Source organism: Puma concolor, chromosome E1 (assembly GCF_028749965.1).
Source record: "Puma concolor isolate L17-30 chromosome E1, mPumCon1.1.hap2, whole genome shotgun sequence".
In the NCBI taxonomy this organism is placed as follows: Eukaryota; Metazoa; Chordata; class Mammalia; order Carnivora; family Felidae; genus Puma; species Puma concolor.
The window spans coordinates 63055830-63081015 of record NC_141680.1 but is presented as its reverse complement, the minus strand read 5'-3'; the positions used below and the strand labels follow the sequence as shown (position 1 = coordinate 63081015).

General features: G+C 55.9%; 1 protein-coding gene across 2 annotated transcripts in view; it reads left to right on the top strand.

Moving 5' to 3' along the window:
• The window catches only part of CCDC57 (coiled-coil domain containing 57), a 104634-nt gene that overhangs the window by 339 nt on the left and 79109 nt on the right, over positions 1 to 25186 (top strand). The window contains exons 2-7 of one of the 2 annotated variants that reach the window (XM_086688294.1): positions 10105 to 10435; positions 10579 to 10993; positions 13525 to 13633; positions 20437 to 20538; positions 21890 to 22047; positions 22142 to 22216. In XM_086688294.1, coding sequence (XP_086544420.1) covers positions 10587 to 10993; positions 13525 to 13633; positions 20437 to 20538; positions 21890 to 22047; positions 22142 to 22216 — 851 coding nt within the window. In that variant the 5' untranslated portion in view covers positions 10105 to 10435; positions 10579 to 10586. Of the gene's footprint in view, positions 1 to 10104; positions 10436 to 10469; positions 10994 to 13524; positions 13634 to 20436; positions 20539 to 21889; positions 22048 to 22141; positions 22217 to 25186 lie in introns of those variants that run through there. The other variant, XM_086688295.1, reaches the window with a different exon arrangement.

Sequence of the window (25186 nt, the reverse complement as noted above, 5' to 3'; positions counted from 1 at the left end):
CGGCCGGGCGCCCCGGGGGTGGGAGTGGGGGGCAGGTCCGCGGGGTCCCGCGCCCCGAGCCGTGCGGTTCCCCCGCAGACCCGCCGCGCCTCGCGGGTTTCGGGCCCTTCGGGTCCCCACAGCGACCCCGGGTGGGCCGTGCAGGTGGGGACGCCGCAGCCCTGCGCCAGCCCTGCGGCGGGTGAGGATGGGCTCAAACCAAGCCGCCTGGCCCAGAGATTTCCCGCCCACCCCCCACCCCCCGCCCCCCGCCATTATTTGAGACTTTCACAAAAGTTGCACAAGGAGGACAAAGACTACCCCGCACGTTTTGCAGAGATTCCCCCAAATGTTACGTCTCCTCTTGCGGGCAGGTCGGGGCAGGTCTCGTGGCGCACCCAGGGAATTAGCAGCGCTCCTCCAGAAGCAGGGTTCCTGCAGACTCCGCACATACGGCTCCATGACTTTACTCTCGAGGATTCCGGTCCTTACTCTTCGGCAGTCTGGAGCGATCCCCGAGTCTTCCTGTCACGTTTTGGGAGTCACCTGTTTTGTGGAATGCTCCTTAATTTGGGTTTGTCTTAGGTTTTCTCGTGATTAATTTCGAGGTGCATTTTTTAATTTTACTTTTATTTATTTTTAAAGTTTATTTATTTATTTTGAGAGAGATGGAGAGCAGGGGAGGGGCAGAGAGAGAGAGAGAGAGAGAATTTCAAACAGGCTCCAGGCTCCGAGCTGTCAGCACAGCGCCCGATTTTTAAGTAATCGCTGCACCCAGCAAGGAGCTCGAACTGACCCCCCACCCCCTGAGATCAAGAGTCACAGTTCTTCCGACTGAGCCAGCAACGTGCTCCAGGTTATGCATTTGTTATAAGAAAGCCTCAACAGCGAAGGTGTGCACTTCTGGTGTGTCGTATCAGGAGGCAGGTGATGCTGCTCTGTCCATTAGTGGTGGCACTTTGGTTAAGTGGCTTAGGTGGTGTCTCCTTTATAAAGTTACTATTTTTTCATTTGTAAGTAATAAACACCTTGTGGGGAGGTAATTTGAGGCTATATAAATAACTTGTTTCTAACCATACTTTCTACCGTTACAAACGGGTGTTTTCTGAAACTATTATTAATCATATTTACCAAATGAAGATTTTTTTTAATTTCCATTATTCTTTCTATATATTAAAGTAGGCACCTGGCATGGGGCTTGAACTCACAATCCTGAGATTGAGAGTCGCAGGCCGTACTGACTGAGCCAGCCAGGTGCCCCAAGAACCTTCCCTTCTTGGCATTTTTCTATGCATTTATGTTGGTATACATGTTTTTACTTTGTGTCTCCCCCCCCCCCCCCCACCATTGGTTATTATCCACTGCTATTATTTATTTTGTTGCTGATTTTCCAGATTTGAGCTTTAGGAGGCTTTTCAGGTTGGCTTCCGTGTCCTTTCAGCATGTCCCCTAACATTTTTGAGCCCTTATTTTCTGGCACCACCAGATGCACCAGGTTCATGTTGTGTTTCCTTGACCTGGCCTGTGTCAGTCATTTCTCTAAGGAGCTCTGCTTCCTTTTAGTTCCTTCCTTCTTCTCTTTTTTCTTTTCTTTTCTTTTCTTTTCTTTTCTTTTCTTTTCTTTTCTTTTCTTTTCTTTTCTTTCTTAAGATATTTTATTATTTTCAAGTCAGCTCTGCATCCAACCTGGGGCTCGAACCTATAACCCCAAGATCAAGAGTTGCAAGCTCCACTGAGTGAGCCAGCCAGGCGCCCCCCCCCCCCCTTTTAGTTTCCAAGGAGGTGTTTATAAACCAAGATCAGGTTGTAGGTATGCTTTATTGCTACTGGAGGGTCGTTGCCTTTTGGGTTTCTCAGTGGGTGGAGCTAGGAAACCTATATTTATTCACACCAGACACATCTGTATCTATTTCTGAGTGTATAGATCTGTGTGTATATTAAAGGCTGTGAGTTTATATTGATATCTCCAATTCCAATTAATTATCCCAAGGTTCATTCTACATTTCTTTTCCTCTCTAAATCTGGTTCCTGTTGTCCTCAATGTATTTACTTATCTGCTCAATCCTAGACCACAGATGAAGTAATTTCAGAATTTCTAGTCCATATTTCTGTTAAAAACAAACCTATTAGAGGATAATATTTGCATACAGTTGTTTTGTTTTTATCCTTACAATATATAAAGTTTTTTATGAAGTTATTTTAGTGTATTTTTAAAAATCTTTAAATATTTTTTTCAATTTATTTTTGGGAGAGAGAGAGAGAGAGAGAGAGAGACAGAGTGTGAGTGGGGGACGGGCAGAGATAATTTGAAGTAGGCTCCAGGCTCTGAGCTATCAGCATAGAGCCTGATGTGGGACTCGAACTCACGAACCTCGAGGTCATGACCTGAACCGAAGTCAGGCGCTTAACCCACTGAGCCACTCAGGAACCCCAGGGCATTTTTTTTTTTCTAATTTTTTTTTAATGTTTATTTTTGAGAGACAGAGACAGAGTGCAAGTGGGGGAGGGGCAGAGAGGGAGACACAGAATCCGAAGTAAGCTCCAGGCCCTGAGCTGTCAGCACAGAGCCCAATGTGGGGCTTGAACTCCCGGACCGTGAGATCATGACCTGAGCTGAAGCTGGATGCTTAACCAACTGAGCCACTCAGGTGCCCTGTTTGTTTTTTTTTTTTAACGTTTTATTTGAGAGAGTGCACATGTGTATGAGCAGAGGGAGGGGTAGCGAGAGAGGGAGAGAGAATCCCGTGCTGGCTCCACACTGTCAGCGTGGAGCCCAACACAGAGCTCTGTCTCACAAACCGTGAGATCATGACCTGAGCTGAAGTCAAGAGTCAGTTGCCTAACTGACTGAGCCACCTGGGCGCCCCGTGTTTTTTGTTTTGTATCGTTTGCATTTATATTAATCATTTGTGATGAGGTTAGATTCAGTTGTTTCTGTTTGTATTTCATTATGTTTTTTTTTTTTTAATGTTTATTTATTTTTGAGACAGACACAGAGTGTGAGTAGGAGAGGGACACAGAGAATCTGAAGCAAGCTCCAGGCTCTGACCTGTCAGCACAGAGCCTGACACGGGGCTCGAACCCAGGAACTGTGGGATCATGACCTGAGCCGAAGTCTGACGCCCAAGTGACTGAGCCACCCAGGTGCCCCTGTATTTCATTATGATTTTAAGCTTTGGTATGCAAACCATGTGACTCTCAAAGTCAGCAGCTCTTGGGGCACCTGGCTGGCTCCATTGGTGGAGGCAAAGTGGCTCTTGATCTCAGGGTTGTGAGTTCAAGCCCCATGTTGGGTGTAGATTACTTGAATAAATAAAGAAAAAACAGTCAGCAGCTCTTAGCTAGAAGATGATTCGGTTTCCCTTTATTATTTTATTTTTCATTTACTCCATGTTTGTTTTTGTTTGTTTTTGTTTGTTTTTGTTACACCTGCAAAGGGATTTGGCAGGTGTAAATTCACATAGAAAAGTGCCGCACACCCCTCACTCCCCACAAGGGCCACTGGTGGAATTCAGACCTACCGGTGGCTCATCGCTCCTGTTTCAGAGTTTACAAATGGTTGTGGGTGCTGTTTGGCAGTCAGTGAAGGGTGGGAAAACAGACTCGTGGTCACAGATGTGTGATTTTCATCCATCCCCTAGATATCCTTGAAGATTGCGGGTGCTGAGTGTAGCTCAGGTGGCCCATTCTCGGGGGGCTGGCGTTGAGCCCCCGTGTTGCGTGTAGAACAGATGAGCCATCATCTCTGGACTTGCCTTCGAGCACCACAAAAGGTGGTTTGTAAATTAAGCTCACTAAGTATGCTTCCAGCAAGATGACATTGCTTGGTGAGGTAGGTCTGAGTTCTGCGTTAGGGACTTATCTTACTAGTAGCCGAGTCCAAAGCCGAATGCATCCATCCCGAGCCACAGTCCTTTAGGGGAAGGAGGTAAAGAGAAACCCCCGCTTTGGATGGCTCTCTGCTCGGCCAGTGTGCGTGAACAGCCTGTTCATAAGCGTCTAGTGACCGACTTTTAGCCTTTACAAATGGCCCCTTTGTGTAAATTGTAGAGTCTGTAACTGCTCGTGTTTTAATGAGGTTACACAATGCTTTTCCAATTAGTAATTATCAAATGTTTATTATAAAAGAAATTGCTTCAAAGTTTTGGTCAGCCGCAGAGGGCGATTAGTTCTAATTAATCCTAATCCTGTGTGTGGATTGGGTAACCCCCTGGTTTATCGCCGACATGTTCTACTCTATCTGGCGGTCTAGGTGAGGGGGAGGGTCTTTGTGGATCAGGAGCATCTTGTCACACTCCTTCCCTGTTCATCCTGCATCTAGTCACTGTGGGGGAGGTGGGGACACCCCCAGGGCAAGGGGAGCCCCCTGCAGAGCCCACTGCGCTTGGAAAGCTCTTTATCTGCCTGCTGCCTCTTTGTGGTTCATTGGGACTCACCCTCTGTCTTGAACTCCTTCCTCTTAACCGGGGAGCCGGCTGTCAAGCAGACTTGGCACGGACCCCACCTGCAGCTCGGGCGGTCTTTGGCTCTGTCCTAGTTTGTGAGGAGCTGAGGATCTCACCGGAAGCCTCTCCCTCCCTGTGCTGAGTGTGGAAGGCCAAGCCCCAGGTGTTGCCCCCTGGCCTCCGACCCGGCTGGCCTGTGTGGTCAGGGTCGCCCGCGGCAGAGCACTGGTGGGGCTCCGGCAAGTGAGTCCCAAACTGCTCCACGCTCCTCGCAGCCCTGTCTTAACACTGGGGCACATTCAGAGGAACTGGTGACTGAGGTCGACTTCCAGATGGGGCTTGCGTCTGTGTGGGACCAACAGGTTTTCTGTGGGTGGGAAACGAGGGGCTGTTTCCATCTTCCTAACACCCGGGGGTCTGCAGGTGCTTTTGTACGACATCTGCCTGAGATAAACGGGTTAGAAAGCTCCGTGTCTTACAAATGAGAAGATCGAAGCCATGACGTGACCTGGTGCGCCCCTGCTCCACCCCCGGCTGACCCCACAGGCCCTCCTAGAACACCGTGGATGCCGCAAGCAAAGCCACCTTAACTGTGGGTCTCTCCCTTCTGTGGAGATTTCTTTCTGCCGTTTTCCCATAAGTTTCACTGGTTCCCCCTGAAAACTGGGTGCTTGTCGGGGACATCTGCTGGCTGACAGGCAGATTGCATCCAGACTCTGAAGCTGTGATGTTTAAAGCCCATTAATGTCAGCCTCGGGGCTTTTAGGGTTATCCTGTGGTGAGATTTACAGGGCGGCAGGGCGCAGGCTGTCCTGTGATGGGGTAAGGAGGAAAGGGGCACCCGGACCGGTGTCAGGTTGCTTGTGGGTCCTGAGTGCCATAGAATCTGGCCTGCACGGTAGAAGCTGGTCTCTCTAGGGAGGGAGCCGCGGTGGGCAGCAAGGGCCAGGCCCTGTCCCCTCATTCTTCGTTTACTATGCCGGACAGGTTGAACTTTACCTTGCAGGCGGCCAGAGCCACGTGCGTGGTATCATGTGGTCAGCTGTCTGTATTACAAGAGTAACTCCCGTGGGTGGCTGTGCAACCAGTGCATTTAAGAGGCAGACCTGGTGGCGGGGCCCGTGACACAGGACAGGGCGCTGAGGAGCAGTCTCCAGAAGCAGGGAGGCCTGTTGACCTCGCAGACTGTGGTGTGTTATCTGTGAAGGACCATAGTGGTGACTCATGGGCACTTGGGGAGACAGTCTGAGTCATCACGGTAGCAGGGGCGTTGTTTACTGGTGTGTGTTTGCTTGAATCCTGATCCTGTCCCTGTGAGTGGGCGCAGTCATGTGGGTGGCCTATGTGTCGGTTTTTGTTGACAACACTGCCGGACTCCAGAGCTCCTGGGCCCCACACTGGCCCCTCGCCCATACAGCTCCCCTGCTAGTTGGGGTTTGTGTGTGTGTGTGTGTGTGTGTGTGTGTGTGTGTGTTGGGTGTTGGGTGTTTTGGGCAGCCAGTAGATAGACAGTGTGGACAAACCCCTAACCGTGGAGGTCGCCAGTTCCACACCAGGGCTCTCCCTGGGCTTTGTGGCTGGCCTGCCGTAACCCCGGTTTCCCCGTGGTCCTGGGAGCCCTCTAGCCAGCACAGGGACCATGACCTGGCCGGGACGTGCAAGCCTCATAGAGGCCACGCAGAACCCCTTCCTGCTCTTCCCTCGTGGGCTTCCCTGGCCTCTGTGCAGAGTCGCCCCGTGTCCTCAGCTGCTCTCATCTTGCCCCAGGCTGACAGACAGACCATCGGTGCAGTGACCTTACTGTCTGTCTCCAGTAGGTAAAACAGTCCCTGGCACCTACTGAGTGCTAAACAGATACTTTTTAAATGAGTAAACGGATGAATTTAAGAAACGGAACTGTGTCTGGTGGAATTTTATATTACCAGCCTCAGTTTTTCTGGTTACACAGTTGTAGCACCTGAAATATAATCGGAGGGGTTTGCTCCTGGATGAAATGAACCGTTGTCATCACCTTCTGTGTGCTGGGGCTTGGGGCTCAGAACCCAGTCCGAGGTGCCCTCTGCACATCCTAGCTGTCTGCTTGGGGAAGGTGCTTGGCCACTGACTGAACTTGAAGCCAGTAGCTTCCTTTATTACTGAATGAAACACTTTTAAAAGTGAGTCTATAGTTTTTCTGTGATTCATTTATACATCCATTAACACATCTGAAGGGTGAGGGCTGGTGATCGGAGCGTGGGGTGCTTGGGTGTTTGGGATTGAGAGAAACCATGACCAGGGAGGCCAGGGCAGGCCAGGTGCTTCAGCAGACAGGGGGCCGTTCCCTGTAGTGGAGCCACCTGGGGGTCTGACCCCACCCGGCACGTGGCTGCAGGTGCTGGGCTCCAGGGCCTGACGTGTCCCAGCCCTGAGAGAACAGGACTATGTGGAACGGGAAGCCCTGGGCAGTTAGCCTTTTTCCTTCCACTTACAGGATCCCTTTGGCACCCCTGAGCAAGTGGAGCAGAGGGGCCAGTCCAGGGGTCTTGCAGCGAGAGCCCTGGATGGTGGCCAAGATGCGTGGGGAGGAGAGGAAGCGGGAAGTCAAGGCTAATCCCACGTGTTTAGCTTGGGCAGCTGGATAGAGGGGTGCCTTGGAAGGAGCCAAGGAAACTGGGGGGCAGGAGCCTGGGGTGGCGCTCGGGTGGCAGGCAGGTGCTGGATGGGTGTGTCGCAGCCGAGGGCAGGTTGAAGCCGGCTTACTGGGCGAGGCCCGGAGGCTAGCAGGAATGGGGCTGCGGAGGGGCGCTGCCCTGCTCCAGAACCTGCAGGGCAGAGACCTCGGCTGCCCCTGGCGATCATGCCTCTGCCTCCCAGGCCTCCCTTCCGCTCCGGGAGCTCCGCCTGCGTGCGTGCGGGGCCTTTTCCTCCACCAAGCATCCTCTGCGGTTGAACTTGGTTCCGAGTGACTGCCTGGGGTTAGCACGGACCCCACAGGTTAGGTTCAGGGCTCCGTCCCGCAAGACCGACCCCGCCCGGACGCCTCTACATCAGAAGACCCCTCGACGACCCCTCTTCGGGTTCAGCTTGCTAGAGCAGCTCACAGAGCTCGGGAACGTTCTTTGTAGCTCCCCAGCATATTCTAAAGGGTATGACTCAGGGACAGCCAGATGGAACGGGTGCAACGGGTGAAGTGTCCGGGAGGCAGACCTTCCGTGCCATCTCAGGGCACCTCTGTGTGCTCCCCGACCCCTTCGCCGAGGGTTTCTGTGGAGGTCGTCACACAGGCGTGACTGATTGAGCCGTGGGCCATGGGTGATGGGTCGGCCTCCAGCCCCTGTCCTCCCGCTGGAAGGGAAGTTGGGGGGTGGGATGGAAAGTCCCAGCCCCGCAGCCCCCAGGTTGGCTCCCCCGGCAGCCGGCTCCAGAGTCCCCTCATAAGCCCAGGGGTGGAGAAACAGAAGATACCCTTTCACCTGGGATCGTTTCAGGACCTGGGCACAAAAACTAAGCTAACAGCAGCTGCCCCCGTAGCTCCTGTTGCTCGGCGTGGTGAGGGTCTTCGGAGGTGTGTGCCACGAACTGCGAATGAAGCCAACACGTATTCCTTGCTACGTGGCGTATCGCTGGGCCCCGCTGTCTCCACAGCCCTGTGCGGGCCCTCCGGACTCAGCTGCTCCTCTCTCTTGCAGAATCGCCCCAAGACTGGCTGGGCTAGGGGCTACCAGGGCCTGCCACACGATGCTGAGAACAGTGTCCCCTCCACAGAGCAGGCCTGTGGGCCAGACCCGGCCTGCGCCGTCCGTGTCTGAGCTGAGGGGTTGGCGGAGAGCCTGCGTGCGTCCCACGGAGCCCTCGACACCCGCTGCCCTCTGTGGGAGGGGTTGGCCAGCGCCGTCCTACACGTCTCACTGCTCTTGTAGGAGGACCTTCGTAAGGGAGTCATTCAGGTCTGGTGTCGGTGCCGAGAAGATACTGGCTCCGCCTGGGAAATCGCCTTGCTTTTTCCTTACCAGACTCGTGGGCCCCGTGCTCGAGCCTGTTCTTGGTACTTCGTCCTCCGTCGTCTGAGACACGCTGGTTGCGTGGCCTCTGTTGCCCGATTTTGACGGTTATCACGTTGTTTTCCCCTCTCCCTTTCTGTGTCCTAAGCACTGTTCTGTGAGTTCAGCTGACCTGTGCTCAAAACCTGGTCGAGTGTCTCTACTGTTGGCTGGGGTGGCTGAGCACGTGGCACCCATTTCCTGTGAAAGGCACGTTATTTCTGGGGTCCTGACAGTATCTGGGGATTTTCCAATACCGGCCAGGACCATCTTGACAGTTTCTCTTTCACTTTTTCTTTCCTTCCTTCCTTCCTTCCTTCCTTCCTTCCTTCCTTCCTTCCGTCCGTCCGTCCTGACAGTATCTGGGGATTTTCCAATACCGGCCAGGACCATCTTGACAGTTTCTCTTTCACTTTTTCCTTCCTTCCTTCCTTCCGTCCTTCCGTCCTTCCGTCCTTCCGTCCTTCCGTCCTTCCGTCCTGACAGTATCTGGGGATTTTCCAATACCGGCCAGGACCATCTTGACAGTTTCTCTTTCACTTTTTCCTTCCTTCCTTCCTTCCTTCCTTCCTTCCTTCCTTCCTTCCTTCCTTCCCTCCTTCCCTCCTTCCCTCCTTCCTTCCTTCTTCCCACTTGTAGCCAGAATTACTGTCAAACTCCACTCATTGGGCCAGAGACCCGTGTGGTGGTAGCAGAAGACGTGCCCCTCAGGCAGCGTGCTACCAATGCTTGTGAATTTATTGGGTTTTTTTTCATTCTATTACCAAAATGTTATAGTAACAGATTGGGTATATGGATAATTTTTTGTTGGTGGTTTTTGTTCTTAGTAACTTCAGGAGTGAAGTGAACTTCCTGCCCCCAAAAGTAGTATTGCTGATTTAGTGTTGCTGACCAGAGAGCGGTAGCTCGCGTAAGAATTCTAGAGTTACCGTAAAGAAAACAAAAAGCAGTAAGTAGCCCCTTCAGTTCTCCTGTTTCTGAGTTTGTCGGTGTTTCCTATATGCTGACCAGGGTCGACCGGTGTTGATGCTGTGGGGACCACTTCAGGCGTGGCCGCACTGTAACCTCTGTGACCCCCTTTCCGAGTGTCACCTCAGGCCTCTGAAGTCCCGCCCACTGTCCCTCTCCCCCAGTCCGACTGAGCCACCCAGGCACCCCCATTTTAGATTCTTTGGGATGACAGTGGTACTCAAATGTCACTTCTGGATGCCTGCCTGGAATGCTCCCGGCCCTTCTGGAAAGGTGTTGTCAGAGAAGGGCTGCTGTCTGTCCCCAGGGTGACAGTGGCCCTTGGGCCCAGCCTGCCTACCCTCTGGGCTCGCTGTGAGGCCTCCGGCCTGTTCCTGTAGGTCAAGGCCCGGAGCACCACGTGGTTTTACACGTGGGGATCCACCCCTTCTGTGCCAGGTGATGCGCCCTCAGCGGTCTGTGTGGCCTCGGGCTCACCTGGTGAGGGGCAGCCCTTGCCCATACCTCCCACGCAGCCCCACGGCCCGTCCTTGGCAGAGACGGAGGAGCAAGAGGTCTTAGACACTTAGAGCAGTTTGACGAAGGAGCTTTATGCTGTGGACTCTGAATGTTAAAGACTCGGATTTGTGTGTTATATGCCTTTGTTTTTTCATCTTATTTTCCTCCGGCGCTTTATTTTTATTGTGTTTCAGAGAAGCGCCACTCCGCGACGGATTGGAGATAAGAGAGCAGAGGAAGCTGCTTGAGTGCGGCGGGGGGAGCGTCCCCCGAGCGGAGCCGTGTGCGCGACGGGCGGGCCGCTGGCTCTCGGAAGCTTCTGGGCTCCAGTCCTCTCTCAGCTCCTCGCTGCCTCGTTTTCTCATCTGCAAAGTGGGAGAGCGCTTCGCGAGCCTGTTCAAAGGACCTGGCTCTCGTCGGTGAGCGGCCGGTCCCCGTCTTCCCTTCCTCGGTGGTCCTCCTAGACATCCTGCCCCGCTCCCTCTGCTGCAGGGTGAGGATAGGGTAGAAAGGGCCCTTCGGAAGGTACGTGTGACCACACAGCTGCTCACTGGCCCCGAGCGTCCTCCCGCTTGGCGACAGCGATGCCACAGATGGGGATCTGAGGGGGGGGCGCGGCGGAAGGACGGCCAGAGCCCCTGACTCTGCGCCCCCCTCCCCCGCCGCAGCTGCCCCGATGCTGCCGCCGCCCTCGGAGCAGGCCCTGGGCCAGCTGCTGGCTCGCAAGGAGGAGGAGTGGAGGGCGCTGCGGGCCCACCGCTGCCAGCTGCAGGAGGCCGCGCTGCAGGACGCGCACAGCCAGCTGCACGAGGCGCAGGGGGCGCTGCGGCGCCTGCGGGAGGACTTCGTCTACAACCTGCAGGTGCTGGACGAGCGGGACCGCGAGCTGGAGCGCTACGACACCGCGTTCGCCCAGGCCCGGGCCCGGGAGGAGGCGCGGCAGGCGGAGGTGAGCGAGCTGAGGGTGGAGGCGGCCCGGCTGAGGCGGGCGCTGGCCAGCGAGGCCCGGCGGCTGGACGACCTGCAGCGGCGGCACCAGCTGAACTTGGAGGAGCACCGGCTGGAGCTGGAGCGCGCGCACAGGTGAGGCGGCCCCGCCCCGCGGCGCGGGGGACGAACGGGACACTGCTTGAAACGCTGGCCGTTTTCTCCACGGATGACAAATCTGTATCATTTCAATAAAAGCTGTTCGAGTTCGTGACTGTTAATGATGCAAAATATGTTTCAATCCCCAAACTCCGTGAGCTCACTTGAGACAGGCTGACCAGGAACCCAGCTCGGGTCAGAGGGTCCCGTTGGCTGGGCCCCCCGGGAGGCCGCTCACTGTCACACGCTTGTCACGGCTGCTCCCCGGCTCCCCAGCGGGAAGACAGATACGACCGGCTTCATTTAAAAATCTGGTGTCCTTCCCCCGATTTCAGCGTGTACGTTCGTGATGTCATGTTAACTTGGGGTCCACCTCCCTGGTGTGCGCGTGTGCGTGCACGTGTGTGTGTGTACACGCGAGAGTGTGTTGTGTGTGCACAGAGCGGTGGGCCGCATCCTGCAGGTTCTCTTGTCACTGAATGGGGTCCTAAATAGCGGTTGTTTTTTTAGGTTTGTTTATCTTGAGAGAGAGAATAAACACAAGTGTGCGAGTAGGGGAGGGGCAGAAGGAGAGAGGGAGACAGAATCCGAAGAATCCGAAGCGGGCTCCAGGCTCTGGGCTGTCGGCACAAAGCCCAACGTGGGGCTGGAACTCACGAACCGCGAGATCGTGACCTGAGCCAAAGTCGGAGCTTAACCCACTGAGCCCCCCAGGCGGCCCCTGAATAGTTTCTCATGTTGTTACGTACGTGCTTAAAGCACTTGTTAAAAAAATCGCAATGGTAAGGATATTCTTGTCATGACCATGACTTGTACCGTGAGGTGAAGATGGTCCGATGAAAAGGGAAAGCTGCCGGAGGGGTCCGTTGTGTTCCCTCCAGGAGAGCTCGCTTTTACGCCCACAAAGTCGTGTCCCGCACACGCTGCCCACAACCTGCCCGTGGCGGTTTCCCATCTATCCGGGAAGCTATTCTTCGTGTCATGCGCTGAGCTCTGCCACATCTTTTCAGATGGCTCCCTGGCCCTCTTAGTGGATTCTGGGCCTGTTCGTTCCGGGCTCCGTGGCAGGTTGGGCGTGAGGGGAAGAGACCTCCCTCAGTTGGGTGCGGGCCCACGTCGGCTCACAAGCCTCTGGCCCACAGGCTCTGTAACAACAGCCTCCTGTAACAACACGCAGGCACAGTTTCCAGGGTCCCGAGAGGGAAGCCTGGAAGCCCGGAAGCCCGAGGTGTTCGTGGCCCTCTGCTGATTCTCCCAGCTCCGATGCAGCGTGTGAGGAAGCCCGCCATTTGTTCAGGCGGCGTGGTGCGTGATGTTCGCACCCCACGCCACCTCACTGGGGGGCCAGGGAACAGAGATGCAGAGTTCGGCCAAGGTCAGCGTCCCCTGGAGCCGGGGAGGGGCCCCGTAACCTGCCCCTGCAGGTTGGGTGTTGGCATTCTGGCTGTTCTCCAACTTCATCGTTAAAAATTACACCGTGATGTACCTGTAGCATGGGTGGCAGGTGCTTTTAACGTTGCGACATGTGGGCCCGCTTGCCCTCCGTGGACACGCTGAGTTTCAAGCATCCTTCTTGGAGTGCCGTACGTTCTATCATTTTTTTAATGTTTATTTATTTATTTTGTGAGAGAGACACACGGGAGGGGCAGAGAAAGAGGGAGAGACAGAGAATCCCAAGCAGGCTCCCCGCTGTCGGCGCAGAGCCCAGTGTGGGGCTCGGTCCCAAGAAACGTGAGATCATGACCTGGTCCAAAATCAGGAGTCGGTCACTTAACTGACCGCATACCACCCAGGTGCCCCAAGTGCTCTACATTTTAAAGTGTCTCCTCGGGTCATTTATTTGCCCATTCTTTTTTTTCTTTGTCTTTGTTTTCTCTGTCTCTCTCTTTTTTTTTTTTTTTTTTTTTTTTTGACAAATTTGAGACATGTTCATCCATGACTTCTTCCAGTACATTTCAGCTCTCCTCTTTTTCCCTCCATTCTGGGACTCAGTGGCACCAACACTCAGCTTTTGTGGCTGTCCCTCAGCTCCCTGGGCTCTGCTCATTTTTTCCAGTCTGTTTCTCTGTGTTATTTGATGGGGTGATTTCTGTTGTTCTGGTTTCAAGTTCATGGATTCTTTTCTCTGTCATGTTGTCACATTCACTCGGCCGTTAAGCCGCCCGGCGAACCTTCTGTTCGGTTACGGTACCTCTTCGTTCTCAGTTTCTGTTTGATTCTTTGTGAGTTTTTCTAAGGCTGCATTAAACTGCTTGTTGGAGCGCCTTAAATAATTAATGGCTGCTCTAAAGTCCTTATTAGAGAATTTGAACATCTGTGTCATCTTGGTGTTAGCACCTGTGACTGCTTTTTCTCTTCCTGTGTTCTTGGTGCCTTTTGCTTGTGACTGGACGCTTTGGGAATTGTGCTGTGCGACTCTGGACTCCATTCCAGGCTCTCTGTGCAGGCAGTGGCCCGTGCGGTGTGTTGCACGCGGGTCCCGTGGACTCTTCAGCAGGACTTTTGTTAACGCTGCAATGTTTGCATAGTGAGAAGAACGGTGAGATCGACCAGCAGCGGGAGCAGTATGAAAACCTGAAGTGGAGGCTGGAGAGGAAGCTCGAGGAGCTGGATGGTGAACTTGCTCTGCAGAGGCAGGTAGGACGCTCCGACTGCGGCCCCGTCTCAGCTGGAAACCGAGTTGTTGAGGGAAAGTCGGCCTTTTTGTTAACTGTGTGGTATCCATGGGGTCCGCGTTGAATTACTGGGGCAGATTTCCATTCTGGGGTGGGCTGGGGGATGTGGCGGGCGTCTGAACCTTCGTCTGTAGTGACTCCCTGGGTGTCTCTTTCCTCACAAAAGGATACACGTTGTCTCCCTTATTTATTTTAGAAAAAAGTATTGAAAAGTTAAAATTTGAGTTACTTACTGTAGAAAAGAGCTGGGGACTCACAGCGTGGTCACTGTATTTCTTTTGGGGAAAACCATAGGTGGCCAATCCTAAGTTTCGACAGAGTTGTGCCGGCTGGCAGGTGGTGCTTAAGCCTGTCAGCACGGTTTCCCCTCCGTGACACTGAAACCCAGCCTGCACGTGTGACGGACTCAGCTGCGTTGGGTTTTGGCCGAAGGGGCCCGTTCTCACTTGTGGAGCCGCACGGGTGCAGGTGCTGGGGTGACAGGCCCCCTGGTCTCCATGGAGCACGTGCTGAGCTGCTGTCCTGAGAGCAACAGCAGTGTTCATGGAAACTGCATCCACGAAGGTCCTTGTGCTCCTCACAGCAGGGACACGGTTTTGACCAGATATTTACAGGTGGGGGACTGAGCCCAGAATCAGTGACCAACCTGCCCGGGATCCTCTTCATACACGGCACAGATGTCATATGAGTCCAGGATGTCTCCGGGGTGTAAGCTCTTACCACTGTTCTCCTGCCCTGGGATTGCTCTTGTCGGAGAGCCAGAACTCCTGTCCCCTCAAGGGTCCTCTACTTAAAATAAGAGTCAGGGGCGCCTGGGTGGCTCAGTCGGTTGAGCGTCCGACTTCAGCTCAGGTCACGATCTCGCGGTCCGTGAGTTCAAGCCCCGCGTCGGGCTCTGGGCTGATGGCTCGGAGCCTGGAGCCTGCTTCCGATTCTGTGTCTCCCTCTCTCTCTGCCCCTCCCCCGTTCATGCTCTGTCTCTCTCTGTCTCAACAATAAATAAACATAAAAAAAAAAAAAAGAGTCAGATTGACATGAGACGGGTTAAGAGGAAAAAACCAAGTGTAACAGGCGTGCGTACGGGGAATCCACACGGACAGGGAAATTCCAGAGACCCACCAAAATGAGATATATATGTCATTCTGAACTAAGGAGAAAGAGCTTTTGAAATCTCCTGCAGAGGATTTCTTTTAGAGTTTTCTGGAACTAAAGAACTTTGTCCATTATGGATGGATTTGATTTTGGAAACGGCTCAAGTTGTTAGGGCACGAAACTGGGGCCCGAGCAGCGGGATGAAGGAAAGAGCAGTTGTGACTTCACCGGGAGGTGAGGAGGTTTCCTGAGTCAGCACCAGGGTCACGTCCAGAGGAATTTCCAAAGGGCCCTGGGCAGTGGTGGGCCGTCCCAGTTAGCAGGCAGGCATTCAGCGGCCCCTGGAGGCAGCGATGACCCTGGGGAATGGTGGTCGGCTCGGCCGGGCCTCTGCTGTGACCCAGGCAGGCTCTGGCTCCAGCTCCCCCGTCAGTCAGGAGGGCCCCTCACAGCCGTGGGGAACGCTGGTTTTCCTACCGGCCCTACTTCTGGAAGGAAGGAAACGATGTTTAAACTCCCCGGCTCTGGTGTTGCACCCAAGGTGGCCGCTGGGAATGTGGTAGCATTTGTCTAACGTGGTTCCGGAACAGTCTGAGCCCCTGCGGGTTCGCGGGGAGCGGGATGCTTTTGCCTGACCCCGACTCTGGTTGACCCAGGCTCTTACGTGCTCATTGGCTTCAGGGTTTCCTGTTTCTTGTTTCTAAGGATCTGTGTCCATTACTGACTTGTCAGAAGGTAGAATTGACTCAACGGTGATAATGGTTTTTCTCCTGAAAAATGAAATACAAGATAAAGGGAACTGAGTTGGTCTGTTTGACTCTTACTGTACCCGCGAGTTGTAGGCAGTGGGCTGAAGGGAAGCTTTTTTTCTTTTTTCCCCCTGTGTTGGTTAGCATCACAGGATTAGAAGCCAATGGAGTAGAAATGGAATGATTGATTTATTCGTTCATTTAGCAAAAAAAAATTTTTTTTAATTTTTTAAATGTTTTTTATTTTTGAGAGAGAGAGAGAGAGAGAGACAGAATCCGAAGTAGACTCCAGGCTCTGAGCTGTCAGCACAGAGCCCGGTGTGAGGCTCGAACCCATGAACTGTGAGATCATGACCTGAGCCGAAGTCAGATGCTTAACCTACTGAGCCACCCAGGTGCCCCAACAAATATTTTTTTAACACATATCGTGTGCTAGGCGTCCTCCCAGACCCAGAGTTAGGGTGTGGGCGAGCCGGCCCTCCATGGGGCGAGATGGACACCTGAAGGGTGTAGTCTCTGGTGGAATGTCCCAAGGGTGTCACCTGCATGACACAGTGAGGCAGGCTGGTGGGGCTGGCCTTTTTAAGGAGGGCGGTCAGGAAGAGGGCTTGTTAGCAGAAGTCTGCCAGTGGCAACGTGTGTGGAGGGCACACCTGGGGGGCCTGGGGCAGGCCTTCAAGGTCGAGGGGGGCTGAGGTGCTGGTGGCCGTGTAGGGCTCACAGGCAGCAGCCCTGGGTAGAACACCAATGATGTCAGACTGCGTGGGAGGTGGCTCCTGGACGTCCCGGCCAGTGTGTTGGTTAAGAGGGGACTTTGCACTCCGGAGGTCAGCATGGGGAGGCCACGAGGTACGAACTGGGAGCCTGGGGCATTGCCAAAGGGCAGGTGTAGACCAGGGAGCCTGGGCAGAGCCTTCAGTGGGAGGATGGGAGGATGGGAGGTGAGGGGCCTGTCAGGGAACCAGCAGGAGAGTGGGCGCTCTGGAGCAAGAGGAGGGGTGAGAATAGGTGTGCACTGTTCTGGGGGCTGGGCGAAGGGTCCTTGTCACCCGGGCCAGAGCTCCGCCGCGTGACCCAGCCCCCCACAGCCCGCAGAACTTTGAGCAGAGACCAAATGCTTCGTGGTCTTGTAATAGGTTAGGAGGAAAGAATCCCGAATGATTTTTGTATTCTGGTCCCAGTGAGTGTTACTCATGTGACTTCTCATACATCGTTTTGCTTTTCAAAGGATAAAAAGAGTGAAGTATGCTTTCCATTGTACTTCTCTGAGTATCTCTGAGGCTCCCGCTGACCTTCCGAGATCCAGGGATCCAGCGTGGGCACGTCGCTGGGCAGGTGTGTGGCCCCCGCCTGCCTCCCCGGGAGACGGCGGACCAGGGAGGTGGCGGGTGTGGCCACACTGTCAGGCCGGCTTCAGCCTCCTCCCAGAGCCTCCTTTGCGTAGCCGAGTCTGTCCAGGTCTCTTCAAGAGCAGGGTCACTTGGGGTCCTGCTTGCTGTGCTGTGTTGCCTGCGCGCTTCTCCGTGGGGATGGACTTCACGGGCCCGACGTCACCTCTGCTCTGACCACAGGGCTGGGCCAGGTCACCGTGAGATTTCAGGGCAGGAGAGACCAAGACGAACTGCGGTTTTCTGCATCAGCCCAGTCTGCTTCTCCTCAGTGTGGCTTCTGCGTCCCTGTTCTCCTGAGGACCGAGCACGTCCACGCCTCTAGTCCACGGGCAGGTGGACCCTGTGGGGCTGTCTCTTCGCCTGAGACCATTGGGAACGGACAGTAAGAGACTAAACACGGAGAGAGCCGTGCAGTGGAGGGAGTGGAGGGGCCTCGGCTGGAGAAGCAGCAGCCCGCAGGGAGGGGCTGTTGGGAACGTGGTGCGGGGAGCTCAGGCCCCACGTGTGGTGGGGGCTGGCCTGGCGTCAGCCGGGGGTCTGTGTATGGGCAGCCACCCCCACGTGTGCAGACGGAGCAGCCAGCAGGCAGGAGCTCGGCACACTTCTCCGTGACAGCGTGGAACTGCCCATCTGGGGAGAAGGAAGGCCGCGGGTGTGGACCCTGGTGCCTGCGGTGTGGGGCTGACAGGTGGGACCCCCATCCAGCGACAGTGCCCCAGTCGGCTCAGCGATTTACATACAGTACATGCACCCGTGTAAGGGCCGAGACAGAAGCCCCCGTCACCTGCGGTCCCAGCATGCGCCCTTGTGGTCAGTGAGCACCACTCTGGCCCCGGCGAGCGCGGGTCTGCTTCCTGCCGTTGCGGGGACGTGTGACTGTACCGGCCGGCTCCTCACCCGCGCGTGGACGTTTCAACATTTGCGTCATTTCCAGTTTGAGGCCATTAAAAATAAAGTTGCTGTGGCCGTTCTTGGCAGGCCTGCATTTATTTGGGTAAATAACTTGGGAGTAGAGTTTCTGGCTTGTGTGCTAGGGGAGTATTTGACTTTGTAAGAAATCACCGACCTGTTTTCCAAGACGTTTGTACCATTTTGTGTTCCTCCCAGCGCCAGCAGATTAGAATTTTAGCTGCTCGGCGTCCTTGTCGGCACAGAGTATTTTCAGCTTTTCCCATTTCAGCCATTTTAGGGGCGAGTCGTGGTGTCTTGCTGTGGTTTTCATTTTCTTGTCCTTGGTCGATGTTTATGCATCTTTCCGTGTGTTCGTTGGCCGTTAATATATTTTTTTGTGTGAAGTGTCTGTTCACCTTTTTGCCCTTTTTAAAAGGTGGATTATTTGCCATCATGTAATTGATTTGTTAGAGTTCTTTATATATTCTGGAATCAAGTTCTTAGGTACATATATTACAATTTTCTCCCATTCTGGGCCTGGTGTTTTCCTTTCCTTAACAGTGTCTTATGAACAGCAGGTGATATAATTTTGATGACATTCCGGTGAGCTGCTTATATTTCTTTTCTTTTTTTTTTTAATATTTATTTATTTTTGAAAGCGAGAGAGCGTGCTCAGAGGGGAGGCAGGGGTGGGTTGGACAGAGGATCTGAAGTGGGCTCTGTGCTGACAGCTGGGACGTTTGAGAATTGCCAGCCCCGTGGAAAAGGAGCTGAGAATAACAGGGAAAATGACCCTGAATAGAACAGAGATGATTGCTCAGTCACTGGTCCTGTAGCCCGCCACCGTGTGCCCACTTCAGATGTGAGGCTCCTGGGCGGTCAGCAGGAGGCATCCGGCCCAGGCTGGACGTGCCCACGCAGGCATCTGGTTGTCCTTGCCGGCCTCGATGTCCGTTGACCAACCAGTGATTCTGTGACTCCCCCTGCCCTTCAGCCGGTCCAGAGTGGGGTGAGGACAGGGTCAGCCACTCCTCCTGATGCGTCGTAGTTTTCAGGGTCTCAGGGTGCGTTGTGGGGGCTTCCCGTGATTAGTGCCACCAGAGATGTGTTTTGCATCTGAACCCAAGAACAAGATGCTGGGAGGAAGGGCCAATCACAGATCAAGAAAGAATTCTGACAATTAAAAGTATTTTTAAAGAAATTAACTCAGAATATAGACCAAAAAAGACAAAATCTGGGAGAAAATCTAAGAGACGTGGAGGGTAAATCAGGATGTCCAATTCAGTGGTCCCATTCCAGAAACATACAGTGGAAAGCAGGAAGGGGAGACTCTTGAGATGGTCTGGTCGCTTCTCAGGACAGGGACTTGAGAACAGGAGGCCTGCAGAGGCCCGAGCAGCAAGTGGGAGGTGTTTCAGAGGCATCTGGAAACCCACAGAGGGGACACTGGACACAGCCTGTCCCGCTTCCCAGCCGCGGCTGAGGACGGCAGATGGGTCTGCCCACGCAGCGGCGGGGAGACTCCTGCAGATGCCAGGCTCCGGGGAGTCTCCGGGGAGCAGCTTTGCGGGCCCGGCCTGTGACCGAGGGCTCCACCTGCAGCCGCCTCCGTTCCCTTCCAAGTTCAGAACGGTGGGAACCGAGAGATTGGAGCTGGAGAAGGCCTCCAGGAGGATGGGGCCCTGAGCTGGCAGCCTCCTGCTCCTCGAGGGCTCCGCTGGAGCCGGTGGGCCTGGTCCAGGCTGGGGCTGGGCTTTCAGCCCCCCGGAGGGGCGGAGGGGCGGAGGGGCGGTGTGGTGGAGGGTCTTCCCCGCAGGAGCGCACCCCAGAGGAAGGGGCTTGGGAGCCCTGGCGAGCGCACAGGGCCCGTGAAGAGCAGCCTGGGCAGAGCGTTGAGCCTGGAGAACGAGAGTCAGTCACGCTGCCCGAGTGGACGGCACTAAGGGGTGGGAGGGAACAGAGTGGCACGAGGGGAAGGGAAGGGCACGGTAGCCGGAAGTCCCAGAGAAATAGCGGGCTGCCCACCTGAACCAGGCTCACAGCTCACTGGTGGTGCACAGTGAGTGCTCTAGCCTCATGATCCTCATGATGCCGCAGCGATGTTTTAGGTTCAGCCTGTGGGGGGAGCTTGGGGGACAGGAGGCGGCCTCCTCACAGAGCAGGCCTCACGGACCGTGGTTGCCACGTCAGGACGTGTGGGATGGGCCTCTCTACTGCCCATCCTGGCGAGGAGCCAGCAGAGAGCACAGGACACGGGCGGGCTCACGGTGGCGTGGGTGTGCTACGTGGAGACGCAGCGGGAACCACCCAGAAAGCTGTCGGCAGCGCTGCGCCCGTGCAGGGGCAGGATGAGCAGGGGACCGTGCAGGGGACCGGGGTCCCCGTCCCAAGCCCCCAGCGGGTCTTTGTCTGTGTGCCCCCAGGACAGGCCCAGTGGCTCAGCGGGTGCTCACGTCCATCGAGGCAGTCTGACACCACGGGCCCGCTGAGGTGCTTTAGACGAGCGTGACAGGCGCCCCTGCCACCAGGGAGGATCTCTGCGTCCTGCCGGCTTCGGGCCCGCCCGCCTGGCGCCTGGTCGTGGCCGTGATTTCTGCTTGGGTACCGCCGTCTCTTCTCACCGCGGTCCCTTCCTGATTCAGGAGCTGCTGCTGGAGCTGGAGTCCGAGATGCAGAAGAGGGAGCACGAGTTCCGCCTGCAGGCTGACCGCATGAGCAGCGAGGTCCTGACACACGAGCTCAAGGTGCGGCGGCCCTCAGGCCGTGACAGTTCCCGCTCGGGAGCAGGGAGGCCGCCTCTGGGCCGGGCGGCGGGGTGATGCGACAGGAGGGCTGGCGCCACAGCTCTGGTTGCCCCTGCCTGGGGAAGTGGGCCCCCACCCGGGTAGGCTGTCCCCCCGATCCCCGCGAGACCCCCCGCCATCCACCTGTGTGCTCCACGAGCTCGGCTGGGCCGGTGGGGGGTGGTGCTCACCCATTTAGGGCGGAGGAGGCCGGGCCAGTGGTTGGGGTCCGTGTGCGGCTCTTGCCCCCGGCCAGGGTGCTGGCCGCCCTTCCTGAACGTGGGTTCTTTAACACACCAGCCAGATGCTGCTGGGGCGCACTAGCGTGCACGCCCGGCCTTTGGCACAGATGCAGGGACCGGCCCTGAGGGAGTGGGAGGTGGCGTGGGGGAGCGGGAAGCAGGGCTGGCACCTGGCCCGAGGCCGCCACCCGTGTGGGTTACACCGCGTGGGCGTTCAGCAGGTGCCCGTGAGAGACCCCTGCTGTAGTGCCCAGTGAGGGTCTTCCCAGGCTGCCAGCCTTCCCACGGTGCCACGGTCCAGGGGGCAGCACCCAGTCAGCCAGGGGCCCCGAGAACCCTGGCAGCTCTGCGTGGCTGTGTCTAGGCCGGGCAGGGCCCAGCCCAACCTCACCGTCTGGCCGGGACCCTAGCTCTTCCCTTAGTGCCCCCTGCCCCCCGCAAGGGGCACCTCTGCGTGGGTACCGCAGCCCCACCCCCAGAAGGCCCCACAGGGACCCTCACGAGGCCGCCTGGTGACTTCTAGGAGTCCCGGGCCAGACAGCAGGCAACACACGCAGGGCCGCACCCTGGGCTCCGCGGTGGGGTGGGCGCTGCCGTCAGCCGAGGGCGGCAGGGGTCGTGGGGCCGGGGACACGCACATTGCAGGCCCGCCCCACCCCCGTCTGCCCTGCGGGGCTGTTACACAGGCCGCAGCGGACACACACCAGCTGATCGGGGCGCTGCAGCCTTTACGTCACCCGCAGCTTACGGCTGAGGAAACCGAGGCCCCGCAAGGTTCTTGTAAGATGGAGCGTGTGGGGAGCGCGGTCTTCCACTCTCCACCTAAGTGCTGGATTCGAGTGTTTAGTATTCACCGATGAGGCAGGAAGCCAGGTGCAATCGTAGCGCTGTGCCGGCGCCAGTGGGCCGCGGGCCCGCCCAGGTGGCCGCGCTGCCCCGCACATTCGCTGCGCGCTCCTCACGCGTGAGCACGGCCTCGCGGTTTTGTCGCCTCTTGGATTGTAAGGTTTCTTCTCTTTCCTCAGGTTGTTCCAGTATCAGCCTCATTTTGAATTCTCTCTCCCTCGAAGGTTAAACTGTTGGACAAGGAGCTCGCGGCTCTGAAGGAAGCTGCGGCACAGGCCGCGGAGTCGCTGCGGAGCGCCGAGGCCGCGAACTCAGAGCTGCGGGACCAGCTGCAGCGCGGCGGGCAAGAGCTCAGGGACCTGGCGGCGGCCAAGGACACACGGTGTGGAGCCACGCCTGCCTCCTGGGGCTGGGCCCGCGGGGGGGCGGGGGGGGGGGGGCCTCTGCTTTACCCGCTAACGTTTCCTCGGCCTCAGGATCAAGGACTTAGAAGGCCAACTTCACTCGGAGCAGCAGGCCAGGAAGAAGGAGGAGGAGGCGTTCAGGAGGAAGTGAGTGTCCGCCCTGGCGCGCGGGGTTGGGTCCAGGCGGAGGCTGCCGTCAACCTGGGCCGTCTGGCCTTTGAACTCACCGCTCGGGATTTTCTCAGTGGTGCTCAGGCTTTTTGGCGTTTGAAAACTTTTAAACTTAAAAGTCGTATCGGCCAGTTTGTTAATTGTAGGTTGCAGCAACAAACGTCACTGTAGCGATAAGGGCGCCTCTCGTTTTCCTTGCGGCCCCGTGCCCTCTGGCTTCTCAGGAGCCCCCTCTTCCTGCCGAAACGCTGATCGCTTACCTCGGTGTGGGCCGTGTGCCCCCCGCTGCCTGCCGGGTGTCGGGGTGGCCCAGTGGGTAGGCGGCGGGCCCCCTGGGGCAGCGACCCTAACGACGCGCTTGGTGGCCCGCCCAGGCTGAGGCGTGTGAGGCCAGCAGGACGAGGAGGGCGCGGAGAAGGCACGAGGCTTCTGGGCGAGCCCGTGCCCTCGGGAGCAGCCCGGGCGAGCCCGAGGGGGCAGCGTGGGTCAGGCCGTCCGGCTGCCGCGGGACTGCCTCCCGTTCCCTTTTCCGGAGAAGCGGCACGAGACTGCATGTGACGCACGCGTGTGGCAATGGGGAAGCTAGTCGGGGGCGAGAACGCGGGGGGCCGTGGAGCAAGGGCGACCCGGGGGCATTCATGTGGCCGTGGTGTTTGTGCAGCACGTGCTCGCAGAGGAGAAGAGCTTTACAGCCCGTGTGCTGCCCGTTTTCACCCGGAGTTGGAGCCTCCTGAGCTGGGAGCTGCCTTCCAGACACCATCGACCCGTATCCACCTCGGCCCGGGCCTTGCGCACACGACTCAGAGGGTGGGCCTCACTTGTGCGCTCCCGCTGGTGGCGTGTGGGTGCCACAGGCACTGCAGAACGTGGCCTTGCTTGAACCCGTAGGCCGGGAGTGCTAGGCCCTCTCGCTTGGCGCGCTGTGGCCACTGGCCTTCGGCTTGGGCGGCCGTGGAAGAATTTGGCACCTTCAGAGTCTTTTGAATCATAAATTGAAATAATTTAAAAAAATGAATATAATTAAAAAAAGTTATCTCTGAGAGAGAGACAGAGTGCGAGCAGGGGAGGGGCAGAGAGGGGGAGACACAGAATCCGAGGCAGGCCCCAGGCTCCGAGCTGTCAGCACAGAGGCCAATGGCGGGACCGGAACCCACAAACCGTGAGATCGTGACCTGAGCCGAAGCCAGACACTTAACTGGCTGAGCCCCCCAGGCGCCCCTAATCTTTAGCGTATCAGAACTGTTGGCATCAAGAGGTAGAAGTGTTCAGGAGCACCTGGCTGGCTCCCTCCGTGGAGTGTGCAGCTCTTGGTCTCAGGGTGGTGAGTTCGAGCCCCACACTGGGGGAAGAGATGACTTGAAGATAAAATCTCTTGAAAAAACAAGAAGTAAAACTGTTTGGTTACTGTTTAAAACGTATCGAAACAATCCCTACCATTGACTTAAAAGTACGTGAACCAGCCTTACGTATAACTTTCCTTTTTCTTCTGCCCGAACTCCCATTTTTACCTGACTTCCTCAGGACCTTTGTCCGAATATAATGAATTTTTTTGCCCTTCAGAAATTTGCACTCCGTCACCTCTAACAACAATGTGTAGATTTACGTAAACTGAAAACGACATTGACTGGGGTCACCAGGCTTTAGGTGTTCTGAGAGGGTTCTAAGTGCAGGTCTTATGATAGGACGTACTTTACAAAACAACATACCATAAAAGTCAGTAATTACTAAGTAAACTGTAAAGTCTCCTTAGGAACGCCCCTCTCAGGAGGCAAGACGTCCCCACTTCAGTTTGCAAGCAGACTGTGTGGGGGCTGGCCACCTCGTCACGCTCACGGCCAGGGGGCAGCTAGGTGGGTTCTCTGCCGCATCTCCTGGGCTCTGAGCGCCTTCCGGTTACGTGCCTGGATCCACCTGCTGGCTTCTCGTCCGGAATGGTGTCGTGTCCTGTGTCTGCTGCTCATGTGGCAGCGCCTCCACGTCTGTGGCTGGCCACGTGTCTGCGTATGGTCAGCAGGACCGTCCACGTTCTCTGTTTCCAGAAGCTTAGATAAGAGGCTTTTTTAAGACTTACTCTGTGACCGTTCCATAGACCAGGTGTCTTTCCACTCAGCGACACTTTGTGTCTGGGAAGCTGGGACGTTGTGACTCGAGCACGTTTGCCAACACGATGTTTACACAGTAGGATGGTTTTTATTTTGTCTCAAGCTTTACCATTTCTCTCTAAGACCTCAAGCTTGCAGATTTAGGGAGAACGTTCACCAGGCCACCTAAACAGCAAAACCCACCTTCGCCGTGAAACCATTAGCTGGTCAGGCGGCTCTGCGAGACCGTATCTCTTCATTTTTCAGTCCAAGCAAGTGAATTTGTCGGTGTTTGGAGGAGTGTCATTGAAACACCGAGAATTCTAGGACACACCTCGTAAAATGTCATGTCCTAAAGCGGTCCAGACGAAGACAAATTCGCGCTAGTGTACTTGGCACATTTTTTTTTTTAATTTTTTTTTTTTTTTTAACGTTTATTTATTTTTGAGACAGAGAGAGACAGAGCATGAACGGGGGAGGGGCAGAGAGAGAGGGAGACACAGAACGGGAAGCAGGCTCCAGGCTCTGAGCCGTCAGCACAGAGCCCGACGCGGGGCTTGAACTCACGGACCATGAGATCGTGACCTGAGCCGAAGTCGGCCGCTTAACCGACTGAGCCACCCAGGCGCCCCTTACTTGGCACATTTTAAAGCGCGTTGTCGGCACACGCGGATGCTTCGCCTCGGAACCTGCCGTGGGGTGATGCGGCGTCCCAGGCGGCAGGTGGGGCCGCGGCGACGGAAGGAGTAACCACCACCACGCGGCGCGGTTGGAAATGACTACTCATTTCGCCAGCCGCCACGATCGGACTTTCCCGGTTTGACGCAGAGAAGGGCATGTGCTGCCAGAAAGTAACAGGCACAGC